Raw genomic sequence first — 20816 nt, 5'->3', positions numbered from 1 at the left:
TTAGTTTGAACGTTCCCAGGAAAGCTCAGATGTGGATTGACGTCTCACAAAGTCTGCTGTTAGTTAAGCACTCCCAATTACTTGAATTATCCCTTCACACTATGTTGACCAAATCTGCCTTATGTGCTATCGACAGCAAACACTTTAAATACAAGCATAGCGCCAACGCTCATACCTTCAGATATAAAAATGATACACGCATACAAATAGGATGATATATTCAGTCAATCATAACCTTTGCAAAGATATGTTACATGGCATATCTAGCATAAAACCTATTCCAGTTACATCATATTTACACTCATAAGCATATTTCTATAAAGCATTATGGGGTGCAACGTCACACCATCATTGGGCAGCAGTTTTCCTACATCCCTCAAAAAGATAAGATGGACCTTTAGGGTCACTTAAATTAATCTAAGGCAGATGCATTACTAGGATACCTCAGTAGATTTGGAACTGGACTACTCCTTAGCAAGGGCGGGGTATAATGTTTATTTGTAGCTGTGAGTAATTTACCATGGTTAACAATGTGCACATACCCTCTTCAGAAGCTGAGCACCAGCACAGGATGAGGCATTCACTGGTCGTATAATGCCAACAAGCATCAACAGTAGCAATCCCTTATAATGAGGCATATGGCCTTAATCTAATGTATTTTGTTACCAGGGGAAATCTTCCTACAGAATTAGCATCAATTTCTGTGATCAGCTGGTTAACTTCAAGTAGCCCAGTTTCAAACTTAGCCCAGTTTGAAACTCTCAGAGCAATTTATAAATGGGCATAATTCCACCTTAAAAATATGCAGAGTGCAGGTATGACACAGAACCTAAATCCAAGCACCATTAGCAGATCCCTGTCTAAAAACATTTTGTTCAAAATCACAGTATTCCACATAGGTCTGATATGCCAATGCTAATGGGACATCTTCTCTCTATGCTAGCTAGGAGCTGGACTAGCATTGAAAATCAAAAATTAGCTTCACGCCATCACTGTGTAGTTATGTAAGACATGGTTTTTTGGCTCTTATGAATCAGGATTAGGGAAGAAACAATATAATAATGATGATTCCAGCCTCTCCCCATGAGACATCTGCAGATATTTTGCCAAATGAGTTCCGTGACCTTGCTGGGTTTCTTGCGGAAAACCTCGGTCAGGTGAGGAAGCCCTTCTAGCTCAGTGGAGGTCGGGATAATATTTCTGCTGATAATGGGCCCAATCAGGCAGCCCATACTCACAAGAATAGTCCCACTGAAATTCAAGATACAGCCTTTGTCATAGATATAAAGGGAAGGGTAACCACCTTTCTGTATACAGTGCTATAAAATCCCTCCTGGCCAGAGGCAAAATCCTTTTACCTGTAAAGGGTTAAGAAGCTCGGGTAACCTGGCTGGCACCTGACCCAAAATGTCCAATGAAGGGACAAGATACTTTCAAATCTGGAGGAGGGGGAAAAAGGCTTTTGTCTGTCTGTGTGATACCTTTGCCGGGAACAGATCAAGGATGCAAGCCCTCCAACTCCTGTAAAGTTAGTAAGTAATCTAGCTAGAAAATGCATTAGGTTTCCTTTGTTTTGGCTTGTAAAATTCGCTGTGCTAGAGGAAATGTGTATTCCTGTTTTTGTGTCTTTTTGTAATTTAAGATTTTGGCTAGAGGGATTCTCTATGTTTTAAATCTGACTGCCTGTAAGATTATCTTACATTCTGATCTTACAGAGTTGTTCTCTTATCTTTTTTGTTCTTCTAATAAAGTTCTGTTTTTTAAAAATCTGATTGGGTTTTTTTGGGTGTTAAAAATCCAAGGCTGGTCTGTGCTCATCTTGTTTATTCTCAAGCCTCCCCAGGAAAGGGGGAGTAAGGGCTTGGGGAGATATTTTGGGGAAATAGGAACTCCAAGTGGTCCTTTCCCTGTTCTTTGTCTAAATCACTTGGTGGTGGCAGCATACTGTTCAAGGACAAGGCGAAGTTTGTGCCTTGGGAAAGTTTTTAAACTAAGCTGGTAAAAATAAGTTTAGGGGGTCTTTCATGCGGGTCCCCACATCTGTACCCTAGAGTTCAGAGTGGGGAAGGAACCCTGTTAGCATTCAATTACACAATCACATAATACTGCTGCTGTCAGATCTCCAGCACAGCCTGGACAGTGTGCATTGAATGACGGAGTGTGACATGGGTTTGTAAGTAAGTTACTACAACAGAAGTATGGAGGAAGGCTGTACACAGTGCAATTGCTATCTGTCAAGCAAAATTTACATATGAACTTTCTGTATGGAAGGTAGATGAAAAACACTTATTAAAATAAATTACATTATATATAAATATTATGTAATGCATCTTTTTAATCTTCGCTGTTCTTTGATTGGATCCTAACCTCAATCAGGATCTGATCGAAAGTCCACTGAAGTCAATGGGAGTGTTTCCACTGATTTCAATGAACTGCTTTGGATTAGGATCAGACTACTTAGAGGCCAGCCTATGCACTGAATAACTTCAGGCAGGGGTTTGTTAACTAAATGTCCTGCTTCCTTCCCTTAAGTAGCATCAAAATTGTGCAATGAGGGAAACTTTTTCTCTCACACCAATTATCTAGAATAACTTCAAACTTTAGAGGCCACCACAGGTTAATCATGGTCACCTTCTGACCTAAGGTATGGAGGTGAAATCCCTAAAAGGCAGAAGATGTCTGAGCATAGATGCAATACTCATCAGGATGAAGGTGTGCCCTGAATTCCCGAACAGCTACAAACAAGAATCTCTGGTAGACGAGTACTAAGAGGACATTACTTTAATAAGGGCTTGTGGTTATGAAGGTATCTACTGCTGTTGCTAAGCTATTGCAGGATAAATTTAGACACAGCCTGAGAAAACTGGGCAGCTGGGGGAGGGAGAGCGAGAGCAAACCAATTTCGCTGAATATCCAACAGACACATGGCTTTCTATGGAAAATGTGTACTAAAAATCACATCACGATTCTTAATCTGACCATTTCCAAACACGTTCCTTTCACAAAACAAACGGGGGGAACCTCTTCATAATGATTATTCTTACCCACCTGTAAGACTCTCTTCTAGGTTGAGAATAAGGGGGCATCCAGAGGGATACTTTGTCTACCTAAGCTCCCAAGGCAGAGACCAGATTACTCAGATGTCTGCCCAGGACAAGAGACTTGCATCTATCTATCTATCAGCAGCAGATTCATGATATTCTATCCTGTGTTTATAGGTGATTTTACCAAAGGCCACATGTGTTTCCGCAACAGCATGGGCAACAGGCTAAAATCTTGGAGGATGCCACATGAAATCACTTGAAATGTCAATCATTACTGATTGATCCTTGATGACTGATACCACCAGTTGACTGTCAAGCTCCCAGTGGAGCTACTAGAGAGTAGTCTCAGACAAGACTGCAACACCCATTAGTCAATATGGGTATGGCTATACTCTGAGCTGGGAGCGTGATTTCCAGCTTGAGGAGACAAACCCATGCGAACTCTCATCCAGTTAGCATGCTGAAAATGAGGGTAGCCATGGCAGTGTGAGCAACGGGATGGGCTAGTTGGCCCAGTATGTGACTGGGGTCTTGGATGGGCATGTACTTGGGGAAGCTTGCCTGCCCCTGCCCCTGATACTGCCACGGTTACGCTCTTTCAGTGCACAAGCTGGATGAGAGCTAGCACAAGTATGTCTCCTCAAGCTGGGAACTGCACCCCCAAGCTGAAATGTAGATATACCCTAAAGCAATGCCCCGTGGCCAATCAAGAGTTACTGAGAGGTCAGCAGGATTATAATAACTAACTGACTCAAAATTGAAAGCCAGTGGATCATTAATGGTCCTTACAAGCATAGTCTCATCTTCCATCAATGGACCTAAACATGTGGGGGAAACTTCCAGCGTGTTTGGTATTGAGTTAAAACTGGAACTTAAAATCCAGCCACCTCTCAAATCACATTCCCTCTAATGGGAAAGGTTGAGACGGGGTGGAAATTGGCAAGCAATGGTTTGAAGAGATGACTTTTTGAGGAAGAGGTGGACCACTAAACATTTGAGGACCTTGGGCACCATCTCCTTAGGGTATGTCTACACTACGAAATTAGATCGAATTTATAGAAGTTGGTTTTGTAGAAAGTGTATTTATACAGTCGATTGTGTGTCCCCACACAAATGCTTTAAGTGCATGTAGTCAGTGGAGTGTGTCCACAGTACCAAGGCAACCATCGACTTCCGGAGCGGTGCACTGTGGGTAGCTATCCCACAGTTCCCGCAGTCTCCGCCGACCATTTGAATTCTAGGTAGAAATCCCAGTGCCTGATGGGGCTAAAACATTGTTGCGGGTGGTTCTGGGTACATATCGTCAGGCCCCCCTTCCCTCCCTCCTTCCATGAAAGCAAGGGCAGACAATCATTTTGTGCCTTTTTTCTTGAGTTACCTGTGCAGATGCCATACTACGGCAAGCATGGAGCCCGCTCAGCTAACCGTCACCGTATGTCTCCTGGGTGCTGGCAGACGCGGTACTGCATTGCTACACAGCAGCAGTTTATTGCCTTTTGGCAGCAGACAGTGCAGTATAACTGGTAGCCGTCGTCGACGTAGTCCTGGGTGCTCTTTTAACCGACCTCGATGAGGTCAGGGGCACCTGGGCAAACATGGGAGTGACTCAGCCAGGTCATTTCCCTTTTAAGTTTCGTCTCATGGCGATTCAGTCCTACCGGCAGTGCACTGTCTTTTAATCTGCAGCCAGCAGAAGACGATGGCCAGCAGTCATACTGCACCGTCTTCTGCTGAGCACCTAGGAGATGACGATGGCTAGCAGTCGTACTGCACAGTCTGCTGCCAGCAAGATGTATAAAGATAGATGAAGTGGATCAAAACAAGAAATAGACCAGATTGGTTTTGTATTCATTTTCTCCTCCCTCTCTCTGTGAAATCAATGGCCTGCTAAACCCAGTTTTGAGTTCTATCCTTGACGTTTTGAGTTCTATCCTTGAGGGGGCCATTCTGTTTCTCGCAAAGCCACCCCCTTTGTTGATTTTAATTCCCTGTAAGCCAACCCTGTAAGCCATGTCATCAGTTGCCCCTCCCTCCGTCAGAGCAACGGCAGACAATTGTTCCATGCCTTTTTTCTGTGCAGACGCCATACCACGGCTAACATGGAGCCCGCTCAGATCACTTTGGCAATTAGGAGCACATTAAACACCACGTGCATTATCCAGCAGTATCTGCAGCACCAGAACCTGGCAAAGCGATACCGGGCGAGGAGGCGACGTCAGCGCGGTGGCGAGAGTGATGAGGACATGGACACAGACTTCTCTCAAAGCACGGGCCCTGGCAATGTGGGCATCGTGGTGCTAATGGGGCAGGTTCATGCGGTGGAACGCAGATTCTGGGCTCGGGAAACAAGCACAGACTGGTGGGACTGCATAGTGTTGCAGGTCTGAGACGATTCCCAGTGGCTGCAAAACTTTTGCATGCGTAAGGGCACTTTCATGGAACTTTGTGACTTGCTTTCCCCTGGCCTGAGATGCAAGAATACCAAGATGAGAGCAGCCCTCACAGTTGAGAAGCGAGTGGCAATAGCCCTGTGGAAGCTTGCAACGCCAGACAGCTAGCGGTCAGTTCGGTCCATGCTGGAGCTCTTTTGCGATTCTGGGACTCCATCATGATCACCTCTGCTGAGGAGCTCTGCATGGTCACCGGCAGCCTGTCACACTGATCAAACAGGAAATTGAAATTCAAAAGTTCGCGGGCCTTTTCCTGTCTACCTGGCCAGTGCATCTGAGTTGAGAGTGCTGTCCAGAGCGGTCACAATGGAGCCCTCTGGGATAGCTCACGGAGGCCAATACCGTCTAATTGTGTCCACAGTACCCCAAATTCGACCCGGCAAGGCCAATTTCAGTGCTAATCCCCTTGTTGGGGGTGGAGTAAGGAAACTGATTTTAAAAACCCTTTAAGTAAAAAAAAAAAGGTCTTCGTCGTGTGGACGGGTGCAGGGTTAAATCGATTTAACGCTGCTAAATTTGACCTCAACTCCTAGTGTAGACCAAGGCTTAGTAAGGCACTTTGAAGACCAGTTTATTGTTCATATCACAGCTACACACACTAGCTTTAAGCAGCTCGGACAAAGTAAGGTGATATTTGCAGGTGGTAGAGTGACAGGGTAGTCTGTTCCTTAAGGTCAGTATTGCGTACTGCACAGTCCTCCCTGTCACACAGCATGGGCCTTTAAGAGGTGAGGAAATATGGAGACAGAGGAAAGGGGTCCTGGAAAGAAGCAACATTTAGAAGGAATCCTTTTGCTATGTCTTTAAGGGTCTGGGACCTGGAGCCTTACAGAGAAGATGGGGCAAGGCTCTCCTCTCACCCAGGCAATAAAGAATGAGCTGGAAGAAGGGCTCAACATAAATTCTGCCTCCTTCCGTCATAGCAGGGCAGATGCCTGTAGAAAGGCTCCTGCAGGGCCATGAATTAACAGGAGGAGGACAGCACAGGGGAAGTTCTGCCTGCTGAACTCTCCCAGGCTGAGGGTGGAAGGATTGATCAGTAAATGGGCCAGCAGGAGGAGAAGCTGCCTGAGGCTCTACAGCTGGCCTAAAGCACACCAGCTCCAAGGGGGAGAGCTAGGAGGCTCCTGTCTTAAGAAGAGGAATTGCCCAAAGTACGGACCTCTGGAACAGGAGAGGAAACTAACCAGGACACTTACATGGACCCAGGGTGAGCAGCGAAACAAGTGAGTTACCCTCTCTAGAATAAGTGAATAAACAAGATATTGCAGAGAGGGGTTGAACTAATCTGGTGCGGGTAATTGTTTGGGGTGCCAAGTGCAACACACCAGCAGTGCCACAACACGTCCGTGGAGGTGCTGGAGAGGCATGCATCTGACAGGAAGAACCTTAGAACTATGGCCCATCAGCATTAGAAACCACATCAAAACCTGCCAGAGGAACAGTTCATTTGGAGCCAGAGGCTCTTCCTGTCGAAGGGCAGTTACTGGACTAACCAATGAGTTTCTTCCCAGTACAGTGTAAATAGTTTAGTCAGCTACATAATGCTGCATACGGAATACATAGTGCTCCTCAGTGCACACAGTATATTTTAACATATTTCTTTTCATATACATTGACACAAAATGGGCATTAAACCAAAACATCATGGAAATTATCTGGCTGGATTATCAAACCTCATTATACAAGGATGGATAACTACAGAGCTATATTAAAAGATGCCAAACCATTGCTTTACATTGTGAGTACAATGTCTTCTCTGTTCCATATTATTACAGCAGCTACAAATGCCTCAATAGAACTAATAATGCAAGCCATTATGAAATGTTTTAGCCTTATTTGGAAAAGATGTACAGGCTTTTGTTGTTGTTAAATGACCTCCCCCCAGATACACATACACACACACACACACACACACACACACACAAGATCATCACACTAAATCTGATTCTGCTTTGACTTCCACTGGTATAAATTAGGAACGATTCTAGTAAAATCAATGGAGTTACCCCAATGGGAAAGTAGAATCAAGATCTTTACATTTTTCAGATGCCTCTCAGGTAATTCTCATTGACAGCTCTTAACCATAAGAGATTACTGAGATTACTCTTTTATCCAATGGTGAGAGTAAACAATTAATGCAAATGTTCAATGTCTGCAAAGACAGACAGTTTTATAGTATTGCTCTTTTTAAACAGTCAAGTTATTTTTGTCTTAGTAAGTAGGCATTTAAGTGAGAATGCCATCAAGCTGTAGATCAAAACTACTCTCTTCATGCCAACAGTCAGCTTAACATACCTTTTTTATTTATGCATTGTTTTCCCTTGTGTTCACCACTAGGAAAGTATTTGGAGTCGATAAGATCTTCATGCATCATTTCTTACAGGGGAAAGTCAAATCACCTTTTATGTCTTTGTTTGAACTTTACCTTCACTTTTTATAGGCCCACACTGAAATTATTTCCTACCTTGTGTAAGCAATTGTAGATTTCGGACTTCTTCTCTCACTTTCAGCTGAAGCACCTGCTGCAAAATGTGCTGTCGTAGGCTCTCCTGGGCAATCCCCATTCGTTCAAGCTTCTTGTCAGTAAGCCTCAGCAATGCACGGCCTGGATCCAAAAGTAAAAAGAAGAAAGTCACCCAAGGATTTCCATTGATGTAATAACCTCATTCTAGCAAATAAACCTCATTCTGCTGCATTAAAATCCTCAGCTGTAAAACAATCTGATTCATAATATAGTAGACCTAAAATGCAAAAGGGATACCTGACTTGGTGAGTTAATTACTTTCCACTCCAGAGATCCAGGTTCAGAATCTTAGCTTTACATCAGTGAAAATGAGTTTGGCAAGTTCTATCTGTCTTATACATGTTGAGGTATCATAGTTTGTAGCAGGCTCAGACTGGCCTATAGGATGACAGCAAAATTTCCCTGGATACTTCTGAACAGCCTCCCCATCCCCTGCCCTCCCAAGATCCCTTTGAACAGCAACAGACTGAGTACAGATGTAACTGAATTATGGATCTGAATCCTGGGCTGGCAGGATGCTTCATATTGGCATTTAGCATGCCAGTGTATTATGACATCATGGTCTGAGATAGCCCATAATGCAGAGCATGCTAAATTCATACAAATAAGACTGTTAGCACTTCCAGACAGGGACTGAATCGTCTTGTGCAATTACAGTGCCTAGCACAATGGGATTCTGATCTGGTCTTTTGGACTCCACTGTAATATAAATGCTAAATTAAGAGACAGCAAATAGCAGGACGGCAGAACATGGTGGTAGGACAAGCACTAAGGCACCCAGGTCCACCAGAGAATCACAGCATGAAGCAACGGCAGCGGTGCTTCCAACCCCTTTATCTTAGCGGAGGAAAAACTTTCCCAATTCTTTTAGCCCCTAAAGTATTACTGCTGGTGGTTAGGCCCAGCCATGAGCCCCACAGCCCACTGAAGCCCATCTTCTCTCCTTTCCAAAGGGGTTCTTGCCTCTCCAGTCCAATGCTAGTAGTCACGCTGGGGCTAGACTGATTTACACTGCCTGAAAATCTGGCACATGATTTTTGTTCAAAGCAAACTCAGCCCTTTGCTTCTCTCTACGTTCAGCTTCATTTGCTTACTAGTTTGTCTTTTAATTATTAAATCTGCATCTTTGGGTTCCACTTGTCATATATCAGTATCATTATCAGCATCATCGACAGAGGAATATATATATATATCTTTCTCAGGTAGAGAATGACAATAATTCATGCATTTTGTCCCAGTTTTGTGGTGGCACTCCTTAGCACTAAGGATGATAACCCCTTGCCCAGCAAGCCTTTCTGTGAAATCATAAACCAGAGGAAGTCTACTGGTTAATGTAATACCAAAATATGGAAATTAGTGTCTTATAGATCAATGCCAGCCTTCAAATTACCCTAGTGAAAGAGACCGTAATAAGGACTTCAATTGTTATAGCACATTATCATACCAAGACATCTCAAAGCAATTTACAAAGGATGTGCAACAGTCTAAGAATGCAGTGCCAATGCCAATCTAGCAACTGAAAGCAAGCAAAAATTAAAGTCCTCAATGAAAAAAGTGCAAGCATCCCTGTAACCTTTGGGCAGAGAGTTACAGTACGTAATAATGTGTCAGGACATAAGGAGGCCATGTGGCTCCTCCAGCTCTGTCCACCTACCTGGCTAACAGTTACAGCTTTTAATATCTTTCTTCTGGACATTTATTTATTTCTCATTTGATAGGGTGGATAAAAATCAATGATTTTTTTAAAAAAATAAAAAAGTCGGATTTTTAAAATTTAAATCTGATTTTTTTGATAAAATGTTTTCGAGGAAAAAACCTATTAAAAGATAGTTTTAATTAAGATACATTATAGCTCAAAGATATCTCTTCATGGAATAGGGATTATAAATTCTAATTCTATAGTATGAAGAAATATATTTATGTAATGTTTAAGAAAAGTTTTGTAAATGAGTTCCAATAGTTCATGGATTAGGGACCAATTTTATGGGGTTCCAGGGGCTTCTGTGTAGATTATTTAGGTTAATCTTTCTATCTACCGAATCGGACTCGGCGCTCAGTCTAGAAGATACCATCAGAGATACTTAGTTTTGCAGTTCTCAAACAGTGGATTTGTGTCTCCAGAGATCAATTGCTTGTTAAAAGCAAAAATGTTTTTAAATAAATAAATAAATAAATAAATAAATAAATAAGAGGTGAGAAACAACAGACCTGAACCCTATTGTCCCTCTGCAAATTTGTGTACACAGAGTCAACCTCTTACCTCTCTCTAAAAGTGCAAAGTTTCAAAAAGCTCAATGAATAGAAGATTGTTGGGGGCAGAATAGATCTGGACAAGGAGACGAAGTCTGGAGATAAATGTGAGAAGGGAGGGATGGGCAGTAGAAACAAAAGTGAAACTGTTTGAGCAGCATATTCCAGAAGCCTTGAGGTCTTTCTGAGTGTAGCCTTCACTGATTTGAGATCTACCAGACCATTCTCTCACTAGAAGGGAAAACCTATAATGGCAGCAGGCCATAAATGAGACTCAGTTTGGGAATATTTTAAGGACATTCCTCTACCTGTGGGTAAGACAGGCACGTGTGCAAAATGCAAACAGTGCAACAAAGAAATGCAAGGCCTGGTTGCCCGAATGAAACAACATCATGAGAAGTGTTCCTTCTCAGGAGGAAGCTGCGCTGAAGATGATGAAAGGAACACGTCTGAACATGCAGGATCTTCAGGTTGGTAAATATTTTTATTTCATACTTCTTTCTTAAGGGCTGCCTGTCTTCCTTCTGGACTGTTCTTGAATTCTCATGTTTGAGCAAAAAATATAGTTGTTACTGTATGGTACTATCATTTTAGATGAAGTTCTGATAAAAAATAAACAGCTGAAATAGGCAGATCTTCCGTTTACAATTTCACCTTTAAAGTAGTACTGAGTGTCAGTGAATGCAGTGAGTAATACTAAATGAGCAGTATGGTAATAATAATTAAATAACTGCATTGACTTATTTTGTTTAGGAGAATCCATCCTCAACATACAGGACTCTGAATACTATCCACCTTCAAGATCACCATCATTTTCTATAGTTTCAGAGTTACCTGCCAATGATAGTGTTTCAGTCACATAGCCACAGAATATCACCTATAGTAAAAAGAAAAAAAAATCTCCATCATCCAGGAAAAAAACAAAGATAAATTTGCGACAAGAACCAGCAGATTACAAAAAGAGGTAATTGATTAAAAAATTGCCTGGTTTGTTTATGTAACAAACTCTCCTTTCTGTATGATTGAGAACCCACACTTCATTAACATGGTTCAGTCATTAAGACCAGGATACAGTCCACCCAACAGAGCAGATGTCGCAGGCAAATTGCTGGATAAAGTGTATGAAAGAGAAATTGAGCAGTGTGCAAAAGGTCTAGAGGGTGAAATTGTTAACCTGAGCCTTGATGGGTGGATCAATGTCCACAATGATCCTGTTGTATGTGTTTGTGTGACAACAGAAGAAGGGAATGTCTTCCTTACAGAAACAATTGATACATCAGGAAATGCACACACAGAATACTTACAAGAAGTAGCAGTAAAAGCTATAACAAACTGTGAAAAAAAATTCAAATGTCTAGTACGCAGCTTGGCCACAGACAATGCTGCAAATGTATCCAAGATGAGAAGGAGTTACGTATTTAGAAGAGCGTGAAGAGAGTCCCAAGCTAACAACATACGGTTGCAGTGCTCATTTGATGCACCTCCTAGCCAAAGACTTCAGTGTTCCAGAAACAAAGGCTAATGTTGTTGAAATTGCAAAATACTTCCGTAACAATCACTTTGCAGGAGCTGCTCTGAAAAAAGTGGGAGGAATCAAGCTAACTCTCCCATCAAGACGTGCGATGGAACTCAGTAGTGGACTGTTTTGAGCACTGTATCAAGAACTGGCCTAATCTGATGATAGTTTGTGAACAAAATAGTGAAAAAATAGATGGCACTGTCATAGCCAAAGTTCTCAACACTGGGCTTAAGAGAAATGCTGAACACATGCTGAGTACCCTGAAGCCTATTTCCGTAACCTTGAACAAAATGCAGGGAAATAGCTGTTTTATTGCTGACGCTGTTGAAATTTGGAAGGAACTGAGTAAGATCTTAAAAAGAGAAATATGCAATGACAGAGTTAAATTACAAGCATTAAAAAAAATGAATGGGACAAGCACTTTCTCCAGATCATTTTCTTGCAAATATTCTCAATACTCAGTACCAGGGTCAAACCTTAACTAATGAAGAAGAGGAGTTGGCTATGACATGGACAACCAGCAATCATCCCTCCATAATGCCAACTATAATAAACTTCAGAGCTAAGGGTGAACCATTCGAGAAATATATGTTTGCTGATGATGTTTTAAAGAAAGTCACAACAGTGAACTGGTGGAAGTCACTTAAGCACTTGGATTCAGAGACTGTTGAAGTGATAATCTCACTTTTAACAGCAGTAGCTTCTTCTGCCGGTATAGAAAGAATATTTTCTTCCTGTGGACTAATTCATTCCAAATTGAGAAATCGTTTGGGACCTGAAAAAGCAGGAAAGCTTCTTTTTCTTTTCCAGATTATGAACAAACAGGAAAATGAAAGTGAAGATGACTGAGTTAGCTGCAGAAGCCAATATTTTAAGTTTTTCATGTTGACCTGGCTGACATTGTCAATTTAATTTGTTTTTTAAAAAAAGTTCATTTAACTATTTTAGTTAAAAACAATTTTAACAAAAACAAACCTGATTTTTAAAAACTTGAATGTTTAACAAAATTCAAAAATTCATATGCTTGTTTTGTTAAAATACTATATGTTTGCTGTTGAAGAAAAAAATCCAGAATACAGAACGTTGTTGTTTTAGTTAAATAAAACAATTTACTGGTGATGTTCTCCTCCTAATACAGCATGGCAAGAAAATCCTCCAAATATTAATGATTAACCTGTTGAACTGGAGATAGTTCACCTCCCACTGACTTCATAAATATTTGCTTCAATTACCTTTGGTAAATGAAATAACCACCCAATCATTCATTTTCTGATCTAGCTGTAAAACTAATCTGAAAAGTTTTCAAAATAAATCACTTTAAAAATGGATAGTGTGGCCGCGGTTCGCTGCTCCAGGCCAATGGGAGCTGCTGGAAGCGGTGGCCAGTACATCCCTCGGCCCGGAGCCGCGATCGGCCGAACCTCCGTATGCGGCAGGTAAACAAACCGGCCCGGCCCGCCAGGGACTTTCCCTGCACAAGCGGCGGAACAAGTTTGGGAACCACTGTATTAAGGTTATAACAACCGACAAGAATGCACTTTTATGTAGAAATGCATGATTAAATTGAGTCTCCCTGACTAGTGATTTAAATCATGATTTAAAATCAATTTGATTTAAATCAAATCCACCCTGTCATTTGAGTATGTTTCCTACCTCAGCCAACAGTGTACTTGGGCTGGTACTAGGAACAAAACAAATGGAATGATCTCTGCCCTAAGAGCTTACATCCTTCACAAAGAGCAGACCTAGAGACCAGAGGGTAGACTTAATTTAGACCACCCTCCTTTTACTTTATTTTCTATTTCAATAATGGATTAGTGACAGCATTTTTTCCTAAAATGACTTAGGAGAATGAGCCAGATGAGGAGCTGTTGTTCGCGAGTGCAAAGGCGTGCAGTTGTCACGGCACTGAAGCAAAGGAACATCACAAGCCGGAAGAGGCAAAGGTAGGAAACCAGGAGTGAAGCTGGATTTTGCAACCAGGGGAGGAGCAGCTAATTCCCACTTTGGGTGACAGCACGTTATTAAAAACTTCTTTTTATTGTGGTGGTAATTTACAGTTCTTTTTCTAAGCAAGTATTTGATGCTACTTTGTATTATTAGTCTATTATTTATATTATTGCTCCTGCCAATTTTCTGGGTTTTTACGTATATGAAGTTTGAAATTTGGCAAAGGGAGATTATTCTAGGTGTATATACAAGGTAGCATGGAAGAAGGCCTGAAGGTGAATTAGAAAAGGAAATAAAGAGAGAAATAAGGAGTGATTTATCAGCTGAGTGGAGAGAATTGAGAGGGAAGCGGTAAGAAATGAGAGCAGACACGTATGGCAGGGCACATTTGTGTAAGGCCTTCATAAAGACTACGAAAAGCTCAGATTTTATGAATAAGGTAAGACGAAGCCGGTGGAAGGGAGTGACATGATTTGAATTCTGGGCAGGGAAGATTATTTTATCTCCTGCATTCAATACACAATGTACATATGTAGATCCGTACCTAATATTCAGTACACGGATTGAGGGGGCACAGCAGCTAACTCATAAGAAGGAAAAGACCTAAGTAGGCTATCTGGACATACTCCGTTGCAACTCCTTGTACAATTCTGCAGTCCTAATACAGGCAGAATTCCCACTGACTGAGATGTGTGAACGATCTACTGCAGCCAGCTCAGTAACTCTGTGGCACAGGATACACTAAGCTGCCTAAATTATCCAGGTGACAAATTAGTTTAAATTCACAAACTGTACCACATAATTTGAAAAGTGATTGTTGACATGATATGATGAATATTCCTGCTTAATTGATAGTAATGTGCTTCCCTAGTTTTTGTGCAGAGCAAATGTTACACAAACTGTGCCCAGACTTACCTCATTAGTTTCAAAAACATGTTTGCAAATCTGGTTCTACTTAAAGAATCCAATCATAGCCTTTCACTCTGCCCGTGTGGGCTAGCGTTAGCTCTTTCCCAACTCAGCAGGTAAGAACAAGCCTCTTGTGCCAGCATGGATTACTTGGAGGTGGCTCACATCATAGAGCAGCCTTTGGGCTGCATGAGCTTTCATTTAAGGTAAGTTCCTAGTTTTCCTTGCCAAGATAGCCTTAAAAACAGCCCTCCAACCTGATGTAAAGACTGGTAAACAAATTGTAAGGAACAAGCCTCCGAATCCACTTCTGCAGCAGGAAGCTGAGAAAGGAGAATTAAAAAAAGCCAACATGCTTGTTATGTAAAGTGAGTCGGTTAACTTAGGGGCACAATCAAAAGAACCCGGAAAAATCATGGAGCAGGTCCTCAAGGAATCAATCCTGAAGCACTTACACGAGAGGAAAGTGATCAGGAACAGTCAGCATGGATTCACCAAGGGTAGGTCATGCCTGACTAATCTAATAGCCTTCTATGATGAGATTACTGATTCTGTGGATGAAGGGAAAGCAGTGGATGTATTGTTTCTTGACTTTAGCAAAGCTTTTGACACAGTCTCCCACAGTATTCTTGTCAGCAAGTTAAAGAAGTATGGGCTGGATGAATGCACTATAAGGTGGGTAGAAAGTTGGCTAGATTGTCGGGCTCAACGGGTAGTGATCAATGGCTCCATGTCTAGTTGGCAGCCGGTGTCAAGTGGAGTGCCCCAGGGGTCGGTCCTGGGGCCGGTTTTGTTCAATATCTTCATAAATGATCTGGAGGATGGTGTGGATTGCACCCTCAGCAAATTTGCGGATGATACTAAACTGGGAGGAGTGGTAGATACGCTGGAGGGCAGGGATAGGATACAGAGGGACCTAGACAAATTGGAGGATTGGGCCAAAAGAAACCTGATGCGGTTCAATAAGGATAAGTGCAGGGTCCTGCACTTAGGACGGAAGAACCCAATGCACAGCTACAGACTAGGGACCGAACGGCTAGGCAGCAGTTCTGCGGAAAAGGACCTAGGGGTTACAGTGGACGAGAAGCTGGATATGAGTCAGCAGTGTGCCCTTGTTGCCAAGAAGGCCAATGGCATTTTGGGATGTATAAGTAGGGGCATAGCGAGCAGATCGAGGGACGTGATCGTTCCCCTCTATTCGACATTGGTGAGGCCTCATCTGGAGTACTGTGTCCAGTTTTGGTCCCCACACTACAAGAAGGATGTGGATAAATTGGAGAGAGTCCAGCGAAGGGCAACAAAAATGATTAGGGGTCTGGAACACATGACTTATGAGGAGAGGCTGAGGGAACTGGGATTGTTTAGTCTGCAGAAGAGAAGAATGAGGGGGGATTGATAGCTGCTTTCAACTACCTGAGAGGTGGTTCCAGAGAGGATGGTTCTAGACTATTCTCAGTGGTAGAAGAGGACAGGACAAGGAGTAATGGTCTCAAGTTGCAGTGGGGGAGGTTTAGGTTGGATATTAGGAAAAACTTTTTCACTAGGAGGGTGGTGAAACACTGGAATGCGTTGCCTAGGGAGGTGGTGGAATCTCCTTCCTTGGAAGTTTTTAAGGTCAGGCTTGACAAAGCCTTGGCTGGGATGATTTGATTGGGGATTGGTCCTGCTTTGAGCAGGGGGTTGGACTAGATGACCTCCTGAGGTCCCTTCCAACCCTGATATTCTATGATTCTATGAACCATTTTATTAATCCTTCTCCCCAGTTCTTGGGTCCTGGCCTGGACTCAGTGGTATGATGACAGTGGACAGGAATTGGTCACCTATGGGGAAAGAAGGAGGAAATTGTTTCATAGGCCTACCCCAAACGCTAATGCTGCCTCTACTGTTGATAGCTTCAGCCCTATCTGAGGCTGGGAGTGAACTGCTGCTGCTTGTGCAGGCAGCTAGCAAGCTGCAAGTTGCACTTGCTTTAGTATTGACCATGGCAACTGCACTGGAGCTATGGAATATCACCAGTGAATCAGTGGAGACCTGCTTCACCAAACCACCCCAATGCCCTATAGATAATCAAGCTACCATCACTCTTTCCAGCAGAAGCTGCAAGATACCACCTGTCGCTACCGGCTGATGTGAGGAGCAGTTTCCAGATAGGAAACCACCTAAACGAGACTCCATGAAGTGCTGGGGATGGGAAAGCAAAGGGTTCTAACGGATCAGTGGTTGAAGTTGATGGATAAATGAATTGGGGGGGAAGGGCAAAGAAGGGGGAATAGAGTAAAGAATTAATAGATTTTGGGGATGAGACTAGTACACCCAGGGAACGTTCCATGTGTCTGATTGAGAGAAAATTGTTTTGATAGAGCTGTGCAACAAGATGCTTCTACTGTCCCTGTCATAGTACCCCTGCAAGGAGTTGTATAAGGTAGTTACTGATGGAGTCATAACGACAGGTGTGGCTCATTAGACTCCTCCCTGAATATAAGCAAGTGGGAGTAGCTCTTTGGAGAAAAGTGTAGGATCAGGCAAGCTTGAGGAGAAGGAATGGCTTGTATATCTTGTTATTCAAGAAATAACATAGCTACATAAAATCTCATCAGGGAGGGAATGACATTTTGACTTTTAACAGTATGTGCGTTGGACTTGGGTGAGGGTTCAAGCACCTTGTTAAACTTTCACAGCACTACACTGAGTCCTACTTGCTGGTTAACTTGCAATTATAATCAATAAATTATATGTAAAGAAGGGAATTTGCTTACTTAATCTGGATCCTGTGTCTTCAAGTCATGTCTACTTAATGTCCTGACAAGACTAAAAGTTTTTGGTTTTGTTAGTACTGCCAATATGGCTATGGAAGAATGACCTAGTTTCTCCAAAATCCTTTTCTTAAAAATCACAGGTTTTTCTATTAGGCCTTCCAATACCACCTCCAGCACCCAAAGAGAATATAAACATGAATTAAAAGAAAACTAAGTAATAGAGCAAGTTGATTTTTTAATTTTTGCCAAAGTTTTTCAAAATTAAAAACCCAGAAAGAAAATGAAAATTTTGTGAATTTGTTTTTCTAGGTTTTTGACCAGCTCTACTAAGTAACCAATAATAAACCTGTGAAATTCATTAACAAAAATTATCAAGTCCACAGTCCTTTCCTCTCTTGTGTTAGTGTGGTCTCTCTCATAATCCTCATATGTTCCAGATATAATGATCCGTCATTTTTCTCTATTCTTGTTCTTATTTAGGGTCTAATCCTGCAAGGTTTAGCATGTCCTTGACTCACGTTCAGTCTGTAGGAATTCAGGATGCTACCTGCCTCAAAAGATTGGACCCTTTGGTCATATTGGGATAAAGTGCTACTCAGTGTGAGTAAGATTATCCCAGAAATGATTCCACTGACTACTTGTGGAGTAAGGTACTCCACAGTGCAAATTATATCAGAATCTGGCCCTTAGATTATAAGTGGCCAGGGACCTTGTCTTGTCTCTCTGTTTGCTTATGAAGTGTCACACACCCCCTATGGAGCTAAATTCCATTCTACCCAGATATCAACAAAACAGCCCTCTAAATTTTGAAAGCAAAATAATTTCAAATTAGTTATAACTGAAGAGGCAGAAAGAACACAGCTTGACTTACAGATCCTAAGAAGAATTTGCAAAAGTACCAGTGGGAAAAAAAAAACATTTTAAAAACTGGATCAATTTTATCCAAAGTTACTGAACACAGAATCGGACGTCATAATGTTTCTTTTACAGAATCACTAAAAAAAAATATTTTATAATCAGGATTCAAAAGCAGGAATGTATTATTATTTTTTCCCTAACAGAAGTTATCTCCTTGCCAGGTAGCTCACAAATGGAGAAGATACCTACTTATCTTTCAAAATCGACATTAGTGGCAAAGACTCTTCTCCAGAAGTAGGCAGTCAGTGATTCCTCTTCCAGGAGCTGACCTAAGAGACTGCTTTCCAAAAAGGCACTTGTAAACCTGTACTGTATCTTATTTTAATCACATTTTGAATTAATTGCTCTTTGACTTAAGAGCCATAGATGATTCCAAGAGAACATCATTCTAAGTCAATAACACAATTCTGTGCAACGAAGGACGGGGTTAATGAGAAATTGTACATCATGATTACTGGAAGTGGTTCAGTAAGTAATTTACTGTACTGATGGGAACTATATTGATTCCTTACAAGTCTTGGGTAAAGACTATCAGCCAGTCCTGTTTTTTAGTTGAACATATTCAGGACCTGATGTTTTTAATAGGAGGAAATAGTAATAACTTGAATTCCCATCTGAAATATAAATTCAGGTGCAAATCATATTACACTGCTTTTCAAATGTGGTGTAAAATGTGAGACAACCATTTTAGTGCTCTCAGGAAGGACCAAGCAGGACCCACAAAGCAAATTAAGGATAAATTTATACCTTTAGCAGACAGTCTATAAATCTACATTATCTGGTGTATATATATTTGCCAAGCTACTTCCTGGCTATACAAAATTAAATATATTTAAGCACCAAAGACATGTAATAATGGACTTCTATTACACTGCATATCATATTTTTCAATCAATGAAATCCAGCACTACTGCTTGATTGTATGTATCTGGTAGATTTATGGTACCCATATCAAATAAACAACCTACAAGGTCTTTTCTATTTGTGACAGGTAAAGTGAATCTGTCAACACCTTTGATTTTATCTGCCATCAGCCAGACATCAGTTCCTCAATTCCTTGTTACTCTAATGTTGCTCAGTAGGCAGCCACTAATTATGCATTACATCTCCCATTTCTTTATTAATTGTAAAGAATCACATTAGAGCGTACCTACTGGCAAAAAGAGTAAACACACATCCATATATAAAAGTATACAGTGAATATGTAGAAAAGAATAGGAATGGGCAAGACAATTTGGATAGTATTAGAACTGATTCAACCCTTTGAACAAAACTCAAAACAAAACCTTTTCTGGAGTTTCTAAAAGAGTCTTTAAAAAAAAAAAAGCCCTATTTTCTGCCAGAAGGAGAAATATTTAAATACTACAAAAAAACCTCACAGCTTTCTTGGAATATCCAATCCAGCCAGCATTGGGAAGTACTGGAAACCACAACAGAAAACCTGTTCTTTTGAGAATTCTAGCCAGATTTCTAAACCAAAAGAGGTTATGAGGTTTCGTCTGGAAATAGATTTAGGTAAGTATCCAAAAAAAGAGAGGGAAAACCCCTGGAACAGATGTGAATTTAAACTAGATCCCTATTTAATTAAGTGGGAGACGTACACCTGCTCCCACTGTGAGTGCATATGTAGTTATTCATTAATCCCCTTCGATTGCAAAACACAATCAAAGAGTCACAAGACTAAGGGTCAAATTCTGCTCTGGGAACCCTGTACCCAGATCCAAGGTCAGAAGTTGGAACTAAATATTTTTTCACTTGCTGTAATTTGGCATTAGTCATTCTGGCCATTTGTTCAAAAATATTAGACCTCTAACAAAACATTCTTCTAGGTCATTAACCTCCTCCCTCCCATTTCTGCTTACTGGTAATAAAAAAAAAAAAGCCAAATCTTTTAGAGCTGTTCCCCCCACCCAAGTTTTCATAGTGTGGACCACATCTTAAGAGAAATGTTATCTTAGAGACTCTTTTTTCACTCATGTGGGATTGTACAGACCACCTACTCCTCCCCATTCATCATTGTCCAATATACATGTGGCAATTACAGCAAAGGCTTACACAGAAAAGTAATATTAGGAACATGTTCGATTTATTTTTTAGTTCCTTTTACTGCTGAATGGCTGGAAATCAAGAGGACTCATGCCATGTGACCACACAGCTTTCTGCAGACCATTATCAAAATCTCTGTGGGCCGTCCCTGGTCCCCATGGAGCACAGTTTGAGAACCTCCATTTTAAAGCACTAGATTTTCCCATCATTAGCACTTTAAAAGGAAAGCAAAACTGAACCCTATTAGAAACATGCTTTCATGCACCAACACTGGATAAATCCAGTTTGTATTATTGTTTCCTGAAACTCCCCTCTTCTGCTCCAGACCCTTATCTCCGCAGTTTTCAATAGTGCTTTTTTCCCCATGCCCCTGCATTAGTTTTACCTTCCTTTTTTATTTAAAAATGAAACAGAGGTTTCATGTTAATATTCATGATGTTAATAATT

The 20816-nt window shown here is 41.4% G+C and overlaps 1 protein-coding gene across 1 annotated transcript in view; it reads right to left on the bottom strand.

The window, feature by feature from the left end:
- The window catches only part of SAMD12 (sterile alpha motif domain containing 12), a 231598-nt gene that overhangs the window by 101175 nt on the left and 109607 nt on the right, over window positions 1-20816 (bottom strand). The window contains exon 4 of the mRNA XM_074943920.1: window positions 7962-8102. Within this exon, the coding sequence (XP_074800021.1) occupies window positions 7962-8102 (141 nt within the window). The remainder of the gene's footprint in view (window positions 1-7961; window positions 8103-20816) is intronic.

The sequence above is a fragment of the Natator depressus genome, chromosome 2 (genome assembly GCF_965152275.1).
Source record: "Natator depressus isolate rNatDep1 chromosome 2, rNatDep2.hap1, whole genome shotgun sequence".
NCBI lineage: Eukaryota > Metazoa > Chordata > Testudines > Cheloniidae > Natator > Natator depressus.
The sequence above is the reverse complement of the archived record's forward strand: the minus strand, read 5'-3'. Positions and strand labels throughout refer to the sequence as shown.